The sequence below is a fragment of the Gasterosteus aculeatus genome, chromosome 21 (assembly GCF_964276395.1).
Source record: "Gasterosteus aculeatus chromosome 21, fGasAcu3.hap1.1, whole genome shotgun sequence".
Taxonomy (NCBI): domain Eukaryota; kingdom Metazoa; phylum Chordata; class Actinopteri; order Perciformes; family Gasterosteidae; genus Gasterosteus; species Gasterosteus aculeatus.
The window spans coordinates 20,850,028-20,873,107 of NC_135708.1; the positions used below are offsets into that span (position 1 = coordinate 20,850,028).

General features: G+C 47.2%; 1 protein-coding gene across 4 annotated transcripts in view; it reads right to left on the minus strand.

Moving 5' to 3' along the window:
• Positions 1–18,883, minus strand: part of rreb1a (ras responsive element binding protein 1a) — a 39,400-nt gene extending 20,517 nt beyond the window's left edge. For 2 of the 4 annotated variants that reach the window (XM_078096401.1, XM_078096400.1), the window contains exon 1: positions 17,628–18,883. In XM_078096401.1, the coding sequence (XP_077952527.1) occupies positions 17,628–17,667 (40 nt within the window). In that variant the 5' untranslated portion in view covers positions 17,668–18,883. Of the gene's footprint in view, positions 1–3,472; positions 3,604–17,627 lie in introns of all 4 variants that reach the window. The other 2 variants (XM_078096402.1, XM_078096403.1) reach the window with 2 other exon arrangements.
• Positions 18,884–23,080: the final 4,197 nt, after the last annotated feature.

The following is a 23,080-nucleotide window of genomic DNA, read 5'->3' on the forward strand; positions in this document are numbered from 1 at the left end:
ACCCGAAACCCTCACATCTGCACAGGAAAAACTCCCCAAACAAGGAGAAGAAAGGGAGGAGACCTGAGGTTCTAGCATGTGTTAGCAGCAGACGCTGCTCCACGGTGTAAGTGGGAGCTACTTAGCACGTTTAGCAGCTTTTTTCCACTAGCTAGCATCGTGGCTACAACACATTAACATTACAATTATCAAAATGACCCAGGTTTGCCCAGGGTTAAGAACGATGGGCTAATGCGCCGCTAGTTAGCTGGACATTAACAGGTCTAGTCCAGCACTAGAATTTTTACTGTTAGCATAGACGCAAACTTCAAATGTTAACTGCAATTTCGTGCAAAGTTGTTAATCAAATGATGTCTGTCAAATGTGTTGAGTGGCAGTGAGTCAGCCTTCTTTTGTTAGCTTAACCATGCTAGCCAGGTTAATGAGAGCGTTGTAGTGGCTGAAATGCAGGTTAAATGTAAATTGTCGTTTTAAATGATACTTCGCATCTTATCCTTCTGTGCCAAACATGGTGCACGCCGTTGCTTTGAGCCAAGTGGCGTGAACAAACATCCCCACCGGACACATCCACCAAATTCTGCTTTTAACTTGTTTTAATCTTCCAACCGTGTGCATTTGTTAACGTCCCTCTGTGACAGCGAGGCGTGCGTTCAGCTAGCAGGCCGTGTTTAGCCTCCGCTAGGCGAGGGACGGAGGCCTGTGTGGAGGAGGTGGACAGAGCGCGAGGGGGCAGATACAGGATCCAGTGACCACATGTTGGCTATTAATTACCTCCTAACTGTCGCTCTCTTCTTCCTCCCCGTCAGGCTTCACGCCTCACCGGAAAAACCAGATTCCACTCAACACTCTTCCACGCCTCCACGTTCAACCGCAATCACCGTCTTTAAGAGGTGGAACTACTACAGAGGCTTGCTGTTAGCATCCGGTTAGCTTAGCAACCTTTGAACCACTGACCCCATTAACAGCTGTGCTAGCATCAGAAGCTAATTAGCAAATATTTGCTATGTTTGTGAAAGGAGACAGAGACAGGAGAGACACGGTGAGAGAGACAGTGGGGAGAGAGAGACAGAGAGACAGCAGGGAAAGAGAGACACAGTGAGACAGCAGGGAGAGAGACAGCAGGGAAAGAGAGACACAGTGAGACAGCAGGGAGAGAGACAGTGGGGAGAGAGAGACAGAGAGACAGCAGGGAAAGAGAGACACAGTGAGACAGCAGGGAGAGAGACAGCAGGGAAAGAGAGACACAGTGAGACAGCAGGGAGAGAGACAGTGGGGAGAGAGACAGCAGGGAAAGAGAGACACAGTGAGACAGCAGGGAGAGAGACAGCAGGGAAAGAGAGACACAGTGAGACAGCAGGGAGAGAGACAGTGGGGAGAGAGAGACAGAGAGACAGCAGGGAAAGAGAGACACAGTGAGAGAGACAGAGGCCGATTGATGGGTATTCTCTCTCCCTCATCCTCCCCCACCGTCTCACACTCGGCTGCCGTTTACCCCCCCGTCCCCCCGCGGTACTTTGTCCTAACTTGTTATCACTCTCTTGTGAAACTGAAACGCAGAAACATCCCGGGGCGTCTTCGTCTTCTTCAGCGGCATTAAGAGAAATTCGAGGGAGCTTCTTCCTCCTTTCCACAAACTGCTGATGTCAGCGTTAAGTTCAGTTTCCACGGCGAAGCAGAAAAGTTGCGTTTCACCAACACATACCAATAATTATCTTTTTTATAACTGATCAGAACGTTGATTATTCACACGTTTGTTTTCATCTTACGCAATGTGATATTAGTATTTTTGAGGTTTGATAAATCAAAAGACGTTTAGGGGATTTGAAAATACATAATTATGGACATAATTATTAAATATTTACAGCCTGTTCTTACATTTTATATGTTTAGAAATATATAAGTTACATATATAAAAATAATGTAAATGTTCCTTGTCTCTTTCCCGTAAATAATAAAGTCCATAAAGATTTAATAACAGATTAACTCCCTAAATATGTAATTTTTCTGCCTGTGTTTTCCATCCCTCAGTCCGGTTACAGATTGACGGATGTGTGTGTTTGTTGTTGGCGCACACGCACGCACGCACACGCACGCACACACACGCACGCACGCAGGTTGGAGTTTAGACCCGACGTGATAAAGTGTTGAGATAGCATCGCCGGTGTGTCAGCTCCACGGCGCATACCAGAGCTGGGAGGAGGGAGGGGGGAGGGGCTGTCAGCCAATCACAGAGCAGTGTGAGCGTTGAACACGTCGGCTCTCAGCCAATCAGGACGCAGATTCCTCCACTCAGAACACTTCTTCTTTCTGTTCAGTTTCACGTGATGCTCAACTTTATCACATTATTAAAGCTGGCTAATTATTCTTCTAATAAATGAACAAACTCTCATTCGTTTGCTGAACATTGGTGAAGGAAATATATATTTTATCGTCTTTATTCCATTCATTTTTTTTAAATCTTTAACATCTAATCAGCAGTGAATCATCTTTGATCTGTATGAAGAATATTTTACATATTTCCTCAATTTTTGCATTCAAATGTTATTTTGTTTGCAAATTTTATTCATTGAAATATGAATAAATAATAAATGAATCTCTTTAAAAATGCCAAGGTTTTGGGGAATATACATTGGAACCGCTTCAAAATAAATCTGAATTATTTCTATTTAAATAAAAACGAGGGGCGACAAACCAAACTATTCAAAATTAAATAATAAAGTTCCCCTGAGACACAATTTAAGAACATGTCACATGTTCAACAAAACACATCCTGAGGATGCAAACAGTTCAAATGTTCACATGCACACATCAGAATGAGTGTAAAACAGCGCCGGGAGCACGAAACATGGGATCACATGACAGCCAGGCAGCCAATCACATGACAGCCAGGGGGCCAGGAAGCAGCAGGTGGTGTTACAGGTGAGAGGATGGAAGTACTAACAGTACTAATACACTGGAACAGTAAAAGCACGTATATCCCGACAGTGCGAAGGCCACACTGTAAAGATGTTCTTTGACAAGTAAAGTAATAATAATCTGTTATAAAAAGTACTAGAATAGAAAACCGTTAAATAGCCTTTAGAGTGAAATGTTCAGTATGACGTATTCAAACTGCTGTATTCATAAAAACACTATTTTATGTTTCAGCTGTACTTTTACACTTTCATGTATTTGTACACCCAGATAAACGTGATGCAGTAGAAAGGGCATCAGTATAAAATGAAGTACTGGAGTAAATGTACTGATTACATTGCGGAGGAAGATGAAGAACGGGGTCAGAGGTCAGTGATGGTGGGCGGGGGGGGGCGCATGCTGCTGAACGAGTGAGCAAGAGGAAGAGGGAGGAGGAAGAGGACAGGGGGGGTCGTTATGCGGCAGGAAGGACAGGTGGACATGAAGAAGCCACGGCGAGGTGCGTTTGATGTGTTCGCCAGCACGGCAAGGTGAGTGGATGGGAGGAGCTTATATTTACCCGTCCGTTTTTTTCTCGCTATGCAACACTCGCGTCGCTCTGGTGAGGGGGCGAGGGGAGGGGGCGGGGCGCGGTGCGGGAGGAAGGGGCGGGGTTTGTTGTTGTGTGTGTGTCTGCGACCACTGCTCACACTGCATGGGGGGAGAGCACAGAGAGACAGTCAGTAACACACACACACAGTGAATACACATTATACTGCAACGTGGACCTGAGCTACACATCAACACACACAAGTTCAGATTTCACTGTAGCAAGTCGTTTGTTGGAGTTTCAGAATAAAAGACAATCCAAATTGAGAAAAGAAGGAAGGAAGAAAAACGCAAGAGCAATTATTAGTTTTTACTGTCGTCAGGTACAAATACAAAAATAACAGATTTATTCAAATCTATGATGCTAAACGTTAATGATATTTATTACTTAACTTATGTAACTCAAGTTAAACCTGAAGACCTCCGGCTTCAGTACTAAAAGTACTATGTATTCTTCAGTACTGCAACACTTATACACATTGTTGTATGTTTCCTGTATTATGTTTGTGTAATTAGAAATAATTGCTGTTAAATGAATAATTCTCGAGGTCAACCAACAACATAAACTAGAAAAGAATACTAAGAAATATATATATACATATATATATATATATATAATACTATTGTATGTATAATAATATAAATATATATAACCTACAGTATGATACATACACGTATTCCTTTCTGTGTGAGGAACGCGCTGAGAAACGACTGAAGAAGAAGAAACTCATAGACGAGAGCTTCCTGTAAACAGAAGCTTAGCAGAAGCTAATGAGCTCCTGATGCAGATGGGATGAACACCACCCAGGAGGAGGAGGAGCAGGAGCATCAACGATAATCTGCTGCTGTGAGACAAAGTGATGGATGAGAGGATGCAACAGGCTGCAGAGACGGAGGAGAGGAGGTATTTATGGAGGAGGAGGAGGAGAGATTAAGAGCTTAGGGGGGCTGGTAATACTAATTAGGATGGAGAGAGGAAATAGGTGCTGAGAAAAGAAGAAAATCAGCAGTTTACATCTTTAATAAAGTGTCTCCTCCTCCTCCTGCTGCTGCTGCGCCTCGCTGTAAGCTGATACACAAGGAGGTGAACCCGGGGGGGGTTATCGCCTCGCTCTGCCCTTCACCATACAAAGCTCCTGCTAAGCTAAGCCAACAAGTTACCGAGCTAGCCGTGCTAACTGGTGCAGATCATCGGTGGTCGCCTGGCGTCCTCCCCTCTGTTACGGACAGAATCTCACAGCATCTTATGGACTACAGTTAAAGTTCTTTCCTTGTTCTCTGCCTATAAAGACACAGCTAGAAGGCGTCTTTCAGACGGTGCTTGAACACATCACGTAGGAGGAAGCCATAACAAAGCTTACGTCGTGAAAAACATTTGATTCTATGTATCTCATTAAAAATCTCACCAAATAATCTGCTTACTTTCGGCAAAAGTTCCCCGCTTTTATACTGAAAATCGAGGTTGGCTGGAGAAAGATATGACGCCCTGCAGCGGCTTTTTGTTCAGATGGTTAAAATGTTTCTCATACTCGTGAATACTGGGAGAAAAAAGCTTTAATCTGAAAATATTAAAAACAGGAAATCATGTCCAATGATGCAACACGAGGACAGAAGCTTTTGTGGAACATTAACCGGCCGAGGTGCCGGTTAGAGTCCGTTACAGAGTAACCGGGTCGACCGCAGGAAACTAAAACAACAACCTGAGAGCAAAGATGAGAGCGCCTGAGAGACACTGTGGAGGTAAAAATAACCCGCGGAGCAGGAATGTGTGTGTGTGTGTGTGAGAATGCCGCCCTGCTCTTGGGTGACAGGCATGAACAAGTGCAGAGAACCTGGAGGAGGAGACAAAATAAAAGACTGCAGAAAGAAGAAAGGAGCATTTAGAGAAGGAAAATGAAGTGAAGGTTTTATCTGTTAATCTACAGATTAATACTTTAACTTTGGCACTAGAGATGTTTGTTGCACATATCAGAATAAATGATCCATACAGACTTTTTATAGGAAACAGGAAGCAACATCAGAGAGTTTCAAAATACACACTGATGCCAAATGGCGAGACAGAGAGACAAAGAAAGACACCGAGCGAGAGAAAGACAAGGACGGGCTGAAAGGAAGTGAGACAAGAAGCAGGAGGAAAAGTTCCAAAAAGGAGAGAAGAAGAAGATCCGGTTAGACCGGACCAGCTTCTTCTTCTGTTGACTCTCACTAAACTCTGCCCTGATTGGCCAGCTGCCCACCACCCGTCTTCCAACCTGGCAGCTGATTGGCCAGTGAGGCGGTGGGCGGAGCGCGAGGCTGAGCATCCCCACCAACAGATGAGTCACTGGTTCACGCTCAAGTCCCATCATGTGCTGAGTGACAGCTCTCTGCTGAAGGCCCATGATGCACTGGGGGAGGACGCAGCCACAGGTGGTGCGTTCGAGCGCATCGCGGGGACTTAGGGATGATTAGAGGAGCTTTGTTACAGTTTAAACCGGAGGGCAGGTTGGAAGAGGACGGGTGAAACTGCACCGTTCATCACAGCGAGGCGCTAGTTTTGTATTTCCGACGGACCCTGAACACATCGCGTGGACGACATTTAGGATCCCTCCGCAAAATAAACCGATACTGTGAAAAACATATTCTGAGCGCCTCGTGAAACTATGACGTCATGATTGACAGTCACGTGACCCGGAATCAGCGAAGCTGAGTGAACAGGAAGTGACACAGAGCAGAGGACCAAAGATGGTCGTTATACGTGTGTTACACTGAGAAAGTCCCGTGACGCCTTCAGGGCGCCGTCACATGACTGATGTCCGTTTACCAGATGAAGAGGGTTCTTCTCTACAACAACACTTCCTCATACTTACATGGGAAACGCCAGAAAATGAAACGGCTGCAAAAAAAACCTCACGTCAGCTGACTGAGAGTGTGTGTGCGTGTGTGTGTCTTTTTGTCTGTGACTTTCTCCATCTTCTCTCCTCCTGCTCTCTTCTGTAATTACAGCCACGGTGGTGTTTTATGGCGGGGGGGGGGGGGGGGGGGGGCAATAAGTCAGAGGGGGGGTTCATGTCAACGTACTGAGCAGCTGTTGCTCTCTCACACACACACACACACACACACACACACACACACACGTTCAACAGGTGCTGCAGACAGCTAACGTCCTCCGTCCTGTGTGAGACCTCTATTCATTCAGACCACGACAACAGATGCTAAGCTAGCCGCGCTACGTGTGTGTGTGTGTGTGTGTGTCCCTCTGAAGCTTCATTATTCACCAGATGATTTAACCTGAACACACACCAGCTCCTGCCAAACACTTGTGGAGCTGCTGTGTGCGTTAACATCTGCTCGCTGCCGTCTCTGAACACACACACACACACACACACATCTCTCTTCATCTTCATCCATCCTCTTCCTCCTCCCTCTCCTCCTCCAGTTGTCTCCCTGCTCAACAAGCTACACATTCATCCTCTGCTCTCATACGACTACACACACACACACACACACACACACACACACACACACACACACACACAACGCCTGTATATCTGACACACAATTGGGAGTGTGTGTGTGTGTGTGTAAGGATGAGATAAAACACACACACAGCTGTTCTGCTTCAACAGGCGGCTTATTGTTCTTGAGTCTATCAGATACTTCAACACTACTGTAAGAAAGTACTACTACACACTGAGAGAGTAAAAAGTACATGAACCTCTGAGATGTACTACCTGTACCTCAGAGATGTAGTACCATGCGAGCGTCGGAAAGGAGATGGCGTAAATATAAACGACCTGACGACCTGCTTGAATTTCAATCTCTCCTCTCCTCGTTCTCTGCCTCTATCTCTGCTGCCAAAAGCTCTTTCTACCAGTCCAAAATCGAATCCTCATTCTCTAACCCCAAAAAACTCTTCTCGATCTTCTCCAATCTCCTCGAACCCCCTACCCCTCCTCCCCCCTCCACCCTTCTTCCGGGAGACTTTGTCAACTACTTCACCAAGAAAATAGCTGACATACGCTCCTCCTTCTCAAACCCACCACCTACTTCTCGCGTCCCACCGACCTCACCTCTTTCGCCCTCACTTCCCTCTTTCACCGCCCTCTCTCCTAACCAAATTCTTACCCTAGTAACCTCTGCCCGTCCGACCACCTGCCCTCTTGACCCCATTCCATCACATCTTCTACAATCTATCGCACCTGACCTTCTTCCGTTCCTTACCTTTCTCATCAACAACGCTCTGTTATCTGGCTGTTTTCCCAATTCTCTGAAGGAGGCAAGAGTCAACCCTCTCCTGAAGAAACCCACCCTCAACCCTTCTGAAGAAAACAACTACAGACCGGTCTCTCTTCTTCCCTTCTTGTCCAAAACCCTTGAACGTGCTATCTTTAATCAACTCTCCTCTTATCTCCACTGTAACAACCTCCTTGACCCCCACCAGTCAGGTTTCAAGGCAGGCCACTCCACAGAGACTGCTCTCCTTGCTGTCTCTGAGCAACTCCACACTGCTAGAGCCGCCTCTCTCTCCTCTGTCCTCATCCTTCTGGACCTCTCTGCTGCATTTGACACGGTCAACCACCAGATCCTTATTTCCTCCCTTCAAGAACTCGGTGTCACAGGCTCTGCTCTCTCCCTTCTCTCGTCCTACCTCGATGGCCGCACCTACCGGGTAACCTGGCGAGGATCTGTGTCGGAACCGTGTCCTCTTACTACTGGAGTTCCTCAGGGTTCCGTGCTGGGTCCCCTCCTGTTTTCGCTTTACACCAACTCTCTTGGCGCTGTCATTCGCTCGCATGGCTTCTCTTACCACAGCTATGCCGATGACACCCAACTAATTCTCTCCTTCCCTCGCTCGGACACCCAGGTGGCGGCTCGGATCTCTGCCTGTCTAACTGACATCTCTCAGTGGATGTCCGCCCACCATCTGAAAATCAACCCCGACAAGACTGAACTACTTCTCTTTCCCGGAAAAGATTCGCTTACCCAGGACCTGACAGTCAACTTTGGAAACTCTGTGCTAACGCCCACTTCGACTGCTAAGAACCTCGGCGTCACACTCGACAACCAACTCTCCCTGACTCCCAACATCACTGCGACAACGCGATCCTGTAGATACACGCTCTACAACATCAGGAGAATACGTCCCCTTCTCACTCAGAAGGCAGCGCAGGTACTGATTCAGGCTCTTGTCATCTCCCGCCTGGACTACTGCAACTCCCTCCTGGCAGGTCTCCCTGCCACCGCCATTCGACCTCTGCAGCTCATTCAGAATGCAGCAGCTCGACTGGTCTTCAACCTTCCGAAATTCTCCCACACTACTCCACTCCTCCGCTCTCTTCACTGGCTACCGGTGGCCGCCCGCATCCAGTTCAAAACACTGGTGCTCACGTACCATGCTGTGAATGGATCGGGTCCAGCTTACATCCAGGACATGGTCAAACCCTACATCCCACCCCGCACTCTCCGCTCTGCATCTGCAAAACTACTCGTCCCTCCCTCACTGAGAGCAAAACACTCGACTAGGTCTCGACTCTTCGCTGTCCTTGCGCCGAAATGGTGGAACGCGCTCTCTGAAGACATCAGGACCACAGAGAGCCTTCACATCTTCCGCCGCAAACTAAAGACACACCTCTTCAGACTCTACCTCGACTAAAGACTAACAAATTGCAGCACTTAAATTGTACTTGTGACGTCACTCATCTATAGCAAATTGTAAATTCGCTTATTTGAGGAAATTGCACTTTCTTGTTTCTTGTTCTCCTGAGTTTGTACCCTATGGTTGAATGCACTTATTGTACGTCGCTTTGGATAAAAGCGTCAGCTAAATGACATGTAATGTAATGTAATGTAATGTAATGTAGTACAGTATGAAATACAGCATGTACTTCTTACAGTTAGCAGAGAAGTAGAAGGTACTTGGTGTACTTAGGCTCATGAAGTACAAAGTACAGAAACACTTTGATGACGTTTATTAAACTTTTAAAGTCACGTTTGTTCCTGTCGGACGTTTGTTTACAATAAAGTTTTGTGGTTTGAACAAACGACCTCCTTCTCGCTGCTGGTTTACACACCTCCCTCCGACCCACGCTTCAGCGCTTAAAGGGTTTGGTTTGAAGTGGTTTTCAATGCAGGAAGAGAAGAAGGAGGAGAGGGAGGAGGGGGAGGAGGAGAAGTGGGAGAGGATGGAGGAGAAGAAGATGGAGAAGTGGGAGGAGGAGGAGTAGATGGAGGAGGAGGAGAGGATGGAGGAGAAGAAATAAATGATGACCAGAGAGAAAGATGCAGAAAGAGAGAAACTCCTCTTCTCCTCATAAAGGAGTCTTTGTATCCGACATGAAGGCTGTGTTCTTCTAACACACACACACACACACACACACACACACACACACAGACACGCTCCTTAACGTCTCCTTTCCTCCTTCTTCAGCCTTCAGCACCTCTGTTGTCGTCCTCCTCCATCTACTTCTCCTGCTTCGTCTTTCTACCTCCATCAGTCTCCTCCTCCTCTCTCCACCTCTATTCTCCTAAACTTTCATCTCATCTCCTTCCCTCTTTTAACTCCTTAATTTGTACCCTTCCTTACTTTTCCTCCATCTCTCCTTATTTCACCTCCTTTTCTTTCCAGCTGCTCATTTCTTTCTTCCTCAAACTGTTCTTTTCTCTGGGCCACACTTTGGACCAATCAGGGCCCTCGCTGCCTGTGACCCTCCCACCTCACAGCTGTGTGTGTGTGTGTGTGTGTGTGTGTGTGTGTGTGTGTGTGTGTGTGTGTAAGCAATCTTAACAGCTGTTGCGGAGGAGACAAACTTTTTCCAGTTTGAACCAGTTCAGGAAAACTTGAGACTCCATCAAAACTTCATGACAGCTTCGTCTCCTCACTCCTTCCTTGTTTCCTTCCTCCTCCTTTCCTCCCCATGTCCTCCATATCCCCTTTACCTCTCCTCTCTCGCCTTGAGATTATTCTCCTCCTATCCCTGCTCGTCTCCTGCTCTCCCTCTGCCCTTTCCTTCAATTGGCTCCTTTCCTTCCTCCATGTCTCCTTCAGTCCTCCCTCCTTCCTTCGGTCTCTCGCTCTCTCTCCATTTGTTTCCTCCTCACCTTCCCCAGTCTCCCTTGCCGTCTCCCCCTCCCTCCCCCTCTGTGATGTTGTTAACAGGAGGCGTTCTGGACCAAACAAAACTTTTTTACACCGAGAGCAAAGTGCTTCAGATAAAGCTGTTAATGTGTCACACACACACACACACACACACACACACACACCTTACTGATCTCTTATCGGCGGCGTCACAGATGCTGAAACAACACCGCCAGGTCCTTCACTTCCTGTCTGGAGAGGAAGCAGGAAGCAGTGGGGGGCGGGCCCAAGCGTTCTTCTGCCCCCCTTCAGATTAGATGTGTTTTCATGGTTTTATTACAACCAAAGAAGAAGAATGCTGTACACTACGTTACCCACAATGCCCTGATTGAGAATGACTGTGTTACACCTTTTCTCTCTAATCTGTAAAGCCTGAAGGAGGAGGAGGAGATAAAGACTGAAGATGAAGATTGAAAAAAAATGGTGTGTGTGCCTGTTTGTGTGCGCGCATGGTGTGTGTGCGTGTTTGTGTGCGTGCATGGTGTGTGTGTGTGTGTGGGGCAGGGTATGTGTGCGTGTTTGTGTGCGCGCAGGGTGTGTGTGTGTGTGTGTGTGTGCGTGTTTGTGTGCGCGCAGGGTGTGTGTGTGTGTGTGCGTGTTTGTGTGCGCGCAGGGTGTGTGTGTGCGTGTTTGTGTGCGCGCAGGGTGTGTGTGTGTGTGCGTGTTTGTGTGCGCGCAGGGTGTGTGTGTGTGTGCGTGCGTGTTTGTGTGCGCGCAGGGTGTGGTGCTGAGGAGGACCAGGTTTCAGTTGAGTGAAAAGACTCAGAGCCTCTTTGTGCGTCTGCCTCCGGGGCGACACAGAGAGAGTGTGTGTGTGTGTGTGTGTGTGTGTGTGTGTGTGTGTGTGTGTGTGTGTGTGTGTGCGCTGCCGTTGGGGAAGGGTTATTGTATTTTGGACTAAAACCTGAATGGAGTGAGGTGGGCACACCTACTAACTGAAACCCCCCCAATACACACACACACCTGAGGCCACACCCACAACACACACCTATGAGCCCCCAGTCACCTCAACACACAACCTTAAAAATCAGCTGCTACAGTTTAGACTTGTGTCTCCTTGTCCTTCACACACAAGTATTTTACTCTGAAAGAACCAACACACTTCCTGCACCCTGAAGACTCATGGTCAGAGGTCATGTGACAATACGATGTCTACATGAAGAGTATTGGGCTCATTTAACGTGGAACCGACCAACAACCACAACACAATGACGGCGATAACACACACGCACACTTCAAAATAAAAGCTTAAAGACACCAAAATAAATTAGGGATGGTGATGAAGTGGTAGTCTTAATGAAAGTAGAGAGGAGGCAAGGAGAGTAAATAAAGAGGACAGGAGTCAAGGAGATGAGGAGAGAATGAAAAGAGGAAACAAGGTAACAAGGAAGAGGAGTGAGACAAAAAAAGGAGACTGAAATGAGAGGAAAGAGTTCAGGAGGAAAGTAGACAAGGAGAGGAGGCAAGGAAAGGACCATCACACCATGTTGCCCGGAGCGTCCCTCAGGGTGTGGGGGGGAAAGGTCTGGGGGCACGTTGGCGCTTCGGTTGCCGTGGCAACAAGGTGTGTCCCGCGCTTGCAGAACAAACAATGGTACCTTTTCAGAAGAGGGAGGGGCCGAGTGTGTGTTAATCTGTGTGCCCCATCACCGCTGGGTGTGTGTCAGATTAACAGGGATTACTCCGTCTGTTCGCTCCATCAGGCCACTTAATCTCAATACAGCACACACACACACACACACACACAGTGTGCAATTACTTTGTAATTTATGTTTCTGCAGATGAGCGTGTTAGCGCCGGAGCTAACTGCTGCAGAATCAGGATGCTCACAGGTATTAAGAAGCAGCCAATCAGGCGGCTCCTCTCTGACATCACCATCTTTAACATGGGGGGGGGGGCATGCTTGTGTTGTGGGTTTTTTAGCTACTTGATGAAAACTAAGAAATGAGCGTTTCAAAACAATAAACACAAGTAAACTATCTAAACTAAAGTAAATCCAATCTAGTTAACAGAATAAAGTAAAGCGTCATTAAACCCCCCCCCCGCTGACCAGACTGGTCAGTCAGAGCGGGGGAGGAAGAGGCAACAGAGCATCCATCATGCTCTAAGAGGGGGGGCAGGGCACAGAGCGGGGGGGGGGGGGGGGGGGGGCTTCTTGATGCTTTCAAGGTGTGTTGGAGGAATGAAGCTGAAACGTCCTCTGTGGGCCAGACCTGTTGAGTGGGATTCCATCAGCAACAGAGTGTGTGTGTGTGTGTGGGACCATCTCACTGATAAGCAGCTTGTAGAGCTGCAACTACCACTGCATGGGAGTGTGTAATGCTTGACACACACACACACACACACACACACACACACACACACACACAGCTACCTTCACCCTGTTTACAGCCTCCAGCAAATAAAGCCGTATTTACAGCCGGTCCAAAGTCCGAGCGGCTCGGCTGTGGAAGAATGTATCAACGGATGGAGGTGTGTGTGCGCGTGTGTGTGTGTGTGTGTGTGTGTTCTTCTTGGGGGAGGAGCTCAGGAGATGAAATGAGGAGGAAGATGCTACGACCTTTAGCTAATCTTCAGTCATGATGCCATGTGCTCGCCTGCTGTCTTAAAGGGACAGCGCGCGCTTTATGAAATAAATGAGACCCTGAGCCCCCCCCCCCCCCTCAATCTGTTCAAACAACAAAATCAATTAAATCAGCAATAATACTTAATAAGGGTTTAGTTGCAGACTGTATTCTTCGGGCGCTTTAAGTTGTCAGGAAATGAATCACAAGGAAACTTTGAAGTGATTTAAGAGAATTAAAGCCTCTAATCAATCAGCCTGATCACCAATAGTGATCGACGGCTCACAGGCCTGAACCCTGAGCTCTGACTGAAAGGCACAAGAGGATGAGCTGTAACTGGAGAGGAGGGATGACCAGAGCTAAAGTAGGACGCGCACGCACACACACACACACACACACACACACACACACTCTTTTTATAGCGGTGCATCTCTATAGTTAGAAAGTAAATAATATAATCTGCTGAGTCATTTATGATGCAAAAATAGTTCTAATTATAAAGTGAAAAAATTTAAAAACATCCCACTTTCATAGCTTGCTGATGTGTTATTGATCAAGATATTGTTCAGTTAATTGGTAGTTTGATCAATACGTGAAGCTTGTGTTGTAAAACAAAACACTTTGAGAACTTTTAAGAACGCAACGCACATGTAACCATCGTCCCTGAACACAACACACAGGTCCATCCTTCTCCTCATGTCCCTGAACACAACACACAGGTCCATCCTTCCTCTTCTCGTGTCCCTGAACACAACACACAGGTCCATCCTTCCTCTTCTCGTGTCCCTGAACACAACACACAGGTCCATCCTTCTCCTCGTGTCCCTGAACACAACACACAGGTCCATCCTTCCTCTTCTCGTGTCCCTGAACACAACACCCTGCTGCCTCTCCTCAGACGGAGCCCAACACGTCTCTGACGTCCTCCTGGTGGTCCCAGACTTCTCCACATGAACACAAAGCTTTTCTACCAGTTGGCTTTGAACACAACACACCTGAAGAAGCACCACCCATTCAGACCAGGGGGGGGGGGTTTGGTCCTGTTTGACCCCCCAGATCAGACCAGTGGATTCATCACAGGCTGTATGACTTATCACATGCTTTCATAGTTATCCGCATTAACTGTCATATTGTATTATAACTTACGTTAACTAACGTAAACGATTAATAAGTCAATGCAGATTTCTAAAGCTAAAGTTACTTTTTATGTCAATAAGTGATATTTTAAAGCTTCATAATTTGAAGTTTTAAAACCTAAAATCAAAACAGCTGTTTCAGGAGTTTAAATATGTTTAATAAAATAAATGTTTCAAAGTGTATAGTCACTTATAAGACTGAAGTTATATTTTAATGCTCATGAAGTGTTTCATTAAAATAAAGTTACTAAACTCACTTTAATTCACTCTGAAACGCAGCTTCCTCCTGTGTGAAGTTAAACACTTAAGTCATGTGACCGATACTCACTGTTGATCAATGGAGTGTGTGTGAGTGTGTGTGTGTGTGTGTGTGTGTGTGAGAGACAGATTAATGGAGGTTAATGTGGAGACAACAGCAGCCTCAGAGGGACGACCAGAGCTTTTAATTAGCTGCTTCACTTCAGTCTCTGTGGACCAAACGTCCCACTCAAGCTCCCATTAGCACACACACACACACACACACACACACACACACACACACACACACACACACACACACACACACACACACACACACGACAGTCAAATGTACAATAGTTTTTGTCATGCGTTTGTGTACTTGTGTGTGTCACACATCAGCGACGACATCATCGGTCGTCAGCATTTCAAAACATTCACCACAGAAGAAGAAACGGCGCTTTGACAGGAAACAAATGAGCACTTTCTGTTTCTGTGGATGAACCAGTGTCTCAGACTGGGAGGGGGAGGTGGGGGGAGGGGAGGGTAATGGGAAAGAGCCTCTACGCCCCCCACACAGTCACGTGTGCACACACACACACACACACACACACACACACACACACACACACACACACACACACACACACACACACACACACACACACACACACACACACACACACACACACAGCATCCTTCCCTGTTGCCATGACAAAGTTAGACTCTTCATCACAGAACCCCCCCCCTCCAGATCTGTCACTGAGGGCTGATGCTCCTCAGTGTTGGACTTCATAAGGAGAAGAGGAAGACGATGATTAGCAGGAGGAAGAAGAAGAGGGGGGGGGGGACGGGTTCCTTTGGTTCCAGACTGAAGAGCAACAGGCTAGTGAGTTACTACAGGAAGTACTACTAGTATACTAGAGGCATAGTACTACTGCGATACAAGTACCACAACCAGCGGTACAGGATGTAGCAGCATCAGGTTAATATAAATCCTCTACTGTAATACAAAGAACTGATGGAAGTGTAAAAGTACTACTAAAGTACACATTACGGAGCAAAACATTTATAGTTACTAAAAATACACATAAAACTTGCTAGAAATCCCACAGCATGTTGTTAACAGCACAGAAAACTACAGTAAACGGTGGCTCTAATGAGGCAGCAGGGCGACCCCGACCCCCCCAACGAGTCTCAAATGTCCCACAATGCAACGCGGCAACAATACTCAACACTTTTGGGGCGAGATTCATCTCGGTTCTCGTTTATTATGAATACTACGTAATAGATTCGTCATCTAGTCACTTGGGGTCACAGTGGACACGCCCCCTTCGGACGGGCGAAAGGGGGCGTGTCAGGAAGTCACCCTGCGGTTCCATGTTGGAAACAGAATTAGTTCGACGCAGTACAAGTACCTCGAGTTTAAACTTCAGTGGAAGTATTCGGTCACATTCCTCCACTAAAAGGCAGCAATGGCGGACAGAACCTCAGCGAGGTGCATTTCCGGGGTTAAAGTTCATCCGCGAGGAGACCTCTGGTTGCCTAGCAACCGTTATCATTATCTAACCGGTTCGACTCTGAGACGGAGCCGAGGAGCCTCCTTCGAACCGTCAATCATTGACCCGGAGGACTGATAACACGGCAGCACTGCGGGCATCACCCGGCGCGGGCACGGCAGAGGCGAATAAACCGCCGGCCCGTGTTTTAAAATGGAAGTTAAAGCGGGTGGATGGTGTCGACAGAGAGGGAAGAGAGGCTAAAGGGGGAGGAAGGGGGGAGGATGCAACAGGCGTCACGTCGATGCTGCGCGTAACCGGAGACGGTTGAGAGGTGGGAGGAGATAAAAAGTCACCGAAACACGAATGAAACAAGTAAACTTGACATAAATCGTGCAACCGTGCGACGGCGGGCGCGCCCGGGGCCACGTTGCGTCACTTTGTGAATGAATTAACGGCTGTTTGGGGCTAAATATGTCCGGGCAAGGTCACGCCAGCGGCGTCGAGCTAGCGGAGGTTAGCTCGACCGAGACCGGATGACGAACGACACGCCCCTTCAAAATAAAATACTCTAAGCGCGTCATTGAATTAAAACGGTTATGCTTGTTTACCTTAATTATCTGGGTTTTTACATACATTTAAAAGCACACTTGAGAGGTGAATGACTATGCTCCAAGGTACGCAGACTCTGTTGGTATTATTGTAATTCATTGCTATACCAACATTATAGCAACGGTCTAAGAAATTAAATAAAGAATTAATATAAAACAGCATGTGTTGAAATGCAGCTCAGCGATGAGCAAGCCACCATTCCCCTTATTACTGACACATTTGGTCTTTAAACCGTATTATCAAATTAATTTGCTTGGTGACTTTGTACTGCAAAAAAAGACTCATTTTAAATCGTCTCATCGAAAAAAACAAACATCGCACCAAACGTTCTGCGTAAAAGCGCGTTGGTTTCTACACTTTATGGATGTCTGTATGATCTAATTCAACATTATATAGAAAGCTGCACCCTCACTGATTAGGATATCGCTGTCCATCAGTAACAGGTGGTTTTATTTCGAAACCCGTCACCGGAAGCGCCCCAGCTGCCTGCCGCCAGCTTGCCGCGGGTGTCTGGTAGCTTTACACATGGCCACTAGCAGCGAGGCTCCGGCCAAAGTGCACCCGAGATATGATGCTCGACTCCGGGCGGCGAGCAGACTTTACCCCCCCCCCCCCCCCCCCACCCACCCCCACCCCGCGAGGGGGCGAAGGGGAAAAACTCATAACAACCGCCGAAAACTCGCACGCGGACGACATAAAGTTGCCCCAAAACCAACAAACAAACAAATAAAAAGTGTCAGAAGGAGGAAGAAGCTGCGCTGAATTCCACCGCTTGGATGCGCATCAGAAACTAGGAAGCGACACGGAGAGGAGAGAAAAGAGCCCCCCTCCCTCAGCGAATAACTTTAAGTCCAACTCCCCCCTCGAAGCCCCCCAGTCGCCAGACAGCGCGGAGCAGGAGGCCTGGAAACAAGAGAGGAGAAGAGGAGGAAGAGGAGAAGAGGAGAAGAGGAGCACTCACGCGGCACTTTGTTCGGGTTGGGCTGCTTGCGCCGAGACATCGTGGCGAGGAGGAGGATGATGATGATGATGGTGGTGGTGGTGGAGGTGGGGGCGATGATGATGATGAGCCGCGGGGATGGTGGGTGATAAGACGGGTGGGGGTGGGAGGGATGATGAAGAAAAAAAAAGAAGGGAGACAGAGAGGCTGCAAAGTTGCTCCCGCAGAGGAATCAAAATGGCGTTTCCGAAGGGATGTGCAAACTTGGACAAACTTTACTCCGGCTTCTCCTCCTCCTCCCCTCCTCTCCCCTCCTCCCCTCCTCCTCCTCCTCCTCCCCTCTTCCTCTCCCGGAGGAGAACAAAATGAAAAATATCAGCAGTCTTGCGGAGGAACGGGAGCGTCGAGAGGAAGCCGCTCGGAGTTGTTTTTTATTTAAATTCCTGGTCGGACTCCCTGAAGTGTCCTCGTCTGTCTCCCTCCTCTCCCCCTCTCCCTCCCTCTCTAAACCTGATCAGTAAAGCTCATCACGTGTGTCTCTCCGGTCTCCAAGGGGACGTGGCCACCGAGCATCTCTGCGCCGCCCCGGATGCCTCCTTGTGGCCCCCGGTGCCCCCCCTCCCGGAACGAAGACCCGTGTGGACGACGAGCATCACTTCCGCGTCACTTTTAACTCGTTTATCGCGCCGCGTGTTCGCGGGAGGTCAGACGGAACTTTGCGCGTCATCACCTCAAATGTCGACACTAAGTCGCGTGAACTTCGGACCGCAGCGCGCGCGGCCGGACTCGCTCCCGCGTCCCGCGTCCCGGTTCCCGGTTCCCGGTCGGACACAAACACGCGACGGCGCGATAAGGAGCGATCCGCCACACTGTAGCGGCGGCGGCTTCACGCAGATATCGCGAGGTTTGGCGCAACAGGCGCATCGGGGGAGCGGGCGAAGTATCGCGAGATTTGGGGGGGGAGGGGGGTCATGAGGTGTTGGGGGACAAACTGTTTCAGAGGTGTTGGGAAAGTTGTCCTATATGATGACGTCACGGGGTCAGTCCGACTGAAGACACGATAGTGTTTAAAAAGATCCACTTCCTGTTTGCTGATGATGAACCATGTTTGTAAATAAAACAACTGTCATTAATGTGTGAAATGTTCCTTTGTTTAGTGTTTAAAACCCCCACGTGACTAGAATGTCAAAGGCTAAAGTATTACTTGATACAGGTACTTCTTAAGTTGTGTCAATGTATTAACTTCTACTACTTGAAACATGAAGCCTTCAAACTAAAACAACTCAAACCAACTAAAGTAATTCCACCTTAAAAGTAGAGTAAGAAACAAATGTTTCCGTTTTTCAAATCCGTCAGCATTAGAACTACACGTTTTACAAAGTCGGTTAGTTAAGACAGAACTACTTAGTTAACTGAGCATCAGCAGTGTGTGTGTGTGTGTGTGTGTGTGTGTGTGTCTGTGTCTGTGTGTGTGTGTGTCTGAACCTCATCACAAGCATCACACGCGACATAAACTCCTTTAACTTTAACGTCTCGCTGCATGTTCTTCTCCCACATTCCAGCCGTCCCTCCATCTCCAGATACAGACCCCTCCTCCTCCCATCCTCCTCCCTTCATCTCCATCTCACCCCTCCTCCCCTCCGGGCAGCAGAACAGGAAGAGTCTCTCTGGCTGGTCGAGCCTGTTGCTGCTGATGGAGGAGGGACGTTCACTGTGGACTTAAATTACCTTAAAAATGCATTGAGTCTGGTTTGAGGACTTTTTTACCCACTTTTACTGTTAAAGATGAGTTACACATTCAGGGAAATGTGCTCCTTTTATAAAACAGTAGACATTAACACACATCTTAACGGTAAAGTAACCTTTGTTTCAGTTAGCTAGTTACATTTTTAAAAACTTTCAAAAGTTGGGTAATTGCATCTTAAAATAAGATTTCAAAGTCCAAAATTATTCCACCAAAATGCTGAAAAACTGAAGCAATTCCATCTTAAATACAGACTAGAAAGTGAAGTTTTTGCTCTGTGAAACCTTAATAATGTATTTTGAAGTACTGGGGGTCACCAGGACTTCAGCTTGTGCTTCAATCAAGAGCACGCTTAGCTTAGCTTAGCATAAAGACTGGAAGCGGGTGGAAACAGATAGCCTGGTTCGAAAGGTCAACAACACTCAGCCAATAAACATGTACAGGCTTTTACTTTGGTGGAATACTTACTGCAGGACTTCTACTGGCAGCGAGGTATTTTTACAGAAAAGTACTGTTATATGTTTTTTACCTCAGTAAAAGTACTTGTTGTACTACCTTTAGCAGAATGGCAAAAACAGGCCTGTGTGTGTACTGTTGACACATGAACAGACTGCAGGAGCCTCCATTTCATTATGCACACACACACACACACACACACACACACACACACACACACACACACACACAGCAAAGAAGATAAAGGCATTACATCACTAATCCAATCACTGCTTTTCACCTCAACTGGCCACTTTTCAATTTAAATGAATCTATTGAGATACAATGAGCCCATCCCCAGCACACACACACTCACACACACTCACACACACACACACACACACACACACACACTCTCACACACACACACACACACACACACACACACACACACAGACACACACACACACACACACACACAGACACACACACAGACACACACACAGACACACACACACACACACACACACACACACAGACACACACACAGACACACACACACACACACACACACACACACACACACACACACAGACAGAGGACACACTTTAAGCCCTTTAGTGAATCCCTCAGCCTCTTGGATGGATGTTGTATCTGCTGTACGTTCTTTGGATGATGACGTTTGTATTTAAACGCTACGATACAATTTTTCAACCTGCGACTTGTGTTATTTTAATTTAGTTATTCATGTAAAATGGGAAGAGAGAAATGAGATTAAATGTTTTATTCCTTTTTGTAATTTAGCCTTTTTACCTGGAAAGTTGCTAAATTATTCATTTCAAACACTAAACCTAAAATTGTTGTTTTAATTTGGTATCTTTGGAAAGTGAACTTTTCTCCAACGACTTTAAAAGCTCGGCCGTTTTAGACAGAAACCAAAAGGTTTGAGGAGAGATGTGATGTTATTTATCGGACGGTAACCATGGAGACGTTGCCGGGTTACCAACCGTCGACAACAAAAGGGGGGATTCATCCATTCACCATGCGGAGAGGAGGAGAAGTAACAGGAGGAGCAGGGAAAGTAAGAGGAGGAGGACGAGTACTTGCAGGAGGAGAGTGAGGAGGAAGAGGAAGAAGACGAGCAGTAAGAGGAGGAAGAGGAGGAGAGGCCTCTAGAAAGGAGTTGACATAGTTGTTGATGAAGCTTTCCACACTCCTCCTCCTCCTTGTCTGGACAGGCAGCCCGTCACTTGAAGCCAACACCTGTCGGCAGTGTGTGTGTGTGTGTGTGTGTGTGTGGGGGGGGGGGGGGGGGGGAATGGGGGAGGGAGGGGGGTGGGGGATGGGGGGGACATGCTTCATCCCTGAGCTCCTCCTCAACAACCGAAGCAGCAGCAGCTCAGACATGTGCTCTGGGGGGGGAGGGGGAGGGGGGCAGGGGGGTAAAACCGGTTCCGAGGGTGACCTGTGGTAACAGTTGTTTGTCCCGCAGCCTCCTGACTCAGTTTGTGGGTTAAATCCCTTAAACTACGTTTGTTTTGTTTTGTTCTGGTTCGAGAATCACAAACACGTGGCGGCGCGATGCGTTCAGGTTCCACGCGGTAAAAAAAGAGTTTCAGACCTCGTCATCAAACCGTTGGACTAGTTCGACATCTCTTATTGCCACCAAACACCGGCATGATGGAGGCACTTGCACGTGACCCGTCGTCAGAAAGGTGAAGCATACTTCGGGAGTGCGCGCGTGCACGTCCCCGCGGGCCGCTGATTAACTGCACACGGTTTATGGCGTTATATTTGTGCCACAATCCTGAGCGCGTAATTGTAAGTTTTGAGCACGGAGAACTATGTTGTAGCAAAGAAAAACATCCCGTGCGCGCAGTTTACTCAGGTGCCCTCTCCACAAACTGGTTTTCTGCGCGCAGGCAGCCGTTGCTGCGCTCGCTCCACCTCTTCACGCTGCGCTCGCTCGACGTTTCACTCACGCGCTCGCTCGACTTGCAGCAGCGTTACATTTGTGCCACAAAACCAACCAATCAGAGAATTAAAGAAGGTCCATTGTGATTGGCTGTTGGTCTCCAATCACAACGCTTCCTAAAGAAGATGAAAACGAGTGATATTAGAAGTCCGACTAGCCACCATCAGACATGACCGAAGCAAAGCAAGGAGCGAAGCAAGGTGATGAGAACACCAAGTGTTTTAATCCAGGCCATTAGCATTTAGCACAAATGCTGCAAACTTCAACAACTTGCTGAGCTTCCGCGATGCTGTTGGTAGTTCTACTAGCGTTGTGATTGGAGACCAACAGCCAATCACAATGGACCTTCTTTAATTCTCTGATTGGTTGGTTTTGTGGCACAAATGTAACGCTGCTGCAAGTCGAGCGAGCGCGTGAGTGAAACGTCGAGCGAGCGCAGCGTGAAGAGGTGGAGCGAGCGCAGCAACGGCTGCCTGCGCGCAGAAAACCAGTTTGTGGAGAGGGCACCTGAGTAAACTGCGCGCACGGGATGTTTTTCTTTGCTACAACATAGTTCTCCGTGCTCAAAACTTACAATTACGCGCTCAGGATTGTGGCACAAATATAACGCCATAACGGTTACCATGACGACGGCTCACGTGCGTGTGGCTGTCAGGGGGTGAACGCTGAAAATATATATACATGTTATACATATTAATAACTAGAAATAAACCTAGTATATATATGTATACATATATTTGCAATTAAAGTATTTCAACTGCTTTTCTGAAGATATGAATAAGTATAAATAATTAGATTTAAAAGCATTTTTAACCACTAAGTCGACTGCTCTTCATTCTCTCTATGATTAGAAGCTCAAATGTCCGTGACGTGGTGCGTTCAGGGTGCAGGTCAGCAGAGGAGGAAGCCTGTGGCCCCCCCTGGGGGTCAGCCAGTTACACAACAACGAGTACCAGCACTAAAGTACACACAGTGTCTCCATCTGCTTCCACATCGGCACACATTCAAATACTTTAACAAGTATTATTCAAACGGAATGATTTGTATTTTATGATGATTAATCACCAACTCTGATAGTTGAGGTACTTTTAAAAAAAGAGTATGAGCGCAGCCGGTGCCAAAACTAACAATTCAATAAAAGTACTAATAATGCAGAATGAATGCTACTTGTACTAGTAAAAGTACCTCTGCCACTGTACATCACAGTAAAACATGTTTTTATTTTGGATTATCATATTTTATAAGAAATAGAACTGCGGTATTTTGTCATCAGGGATCCCGATCGGTTTGGAGTCGTCAATAAAAAGACTGAACAAAGTC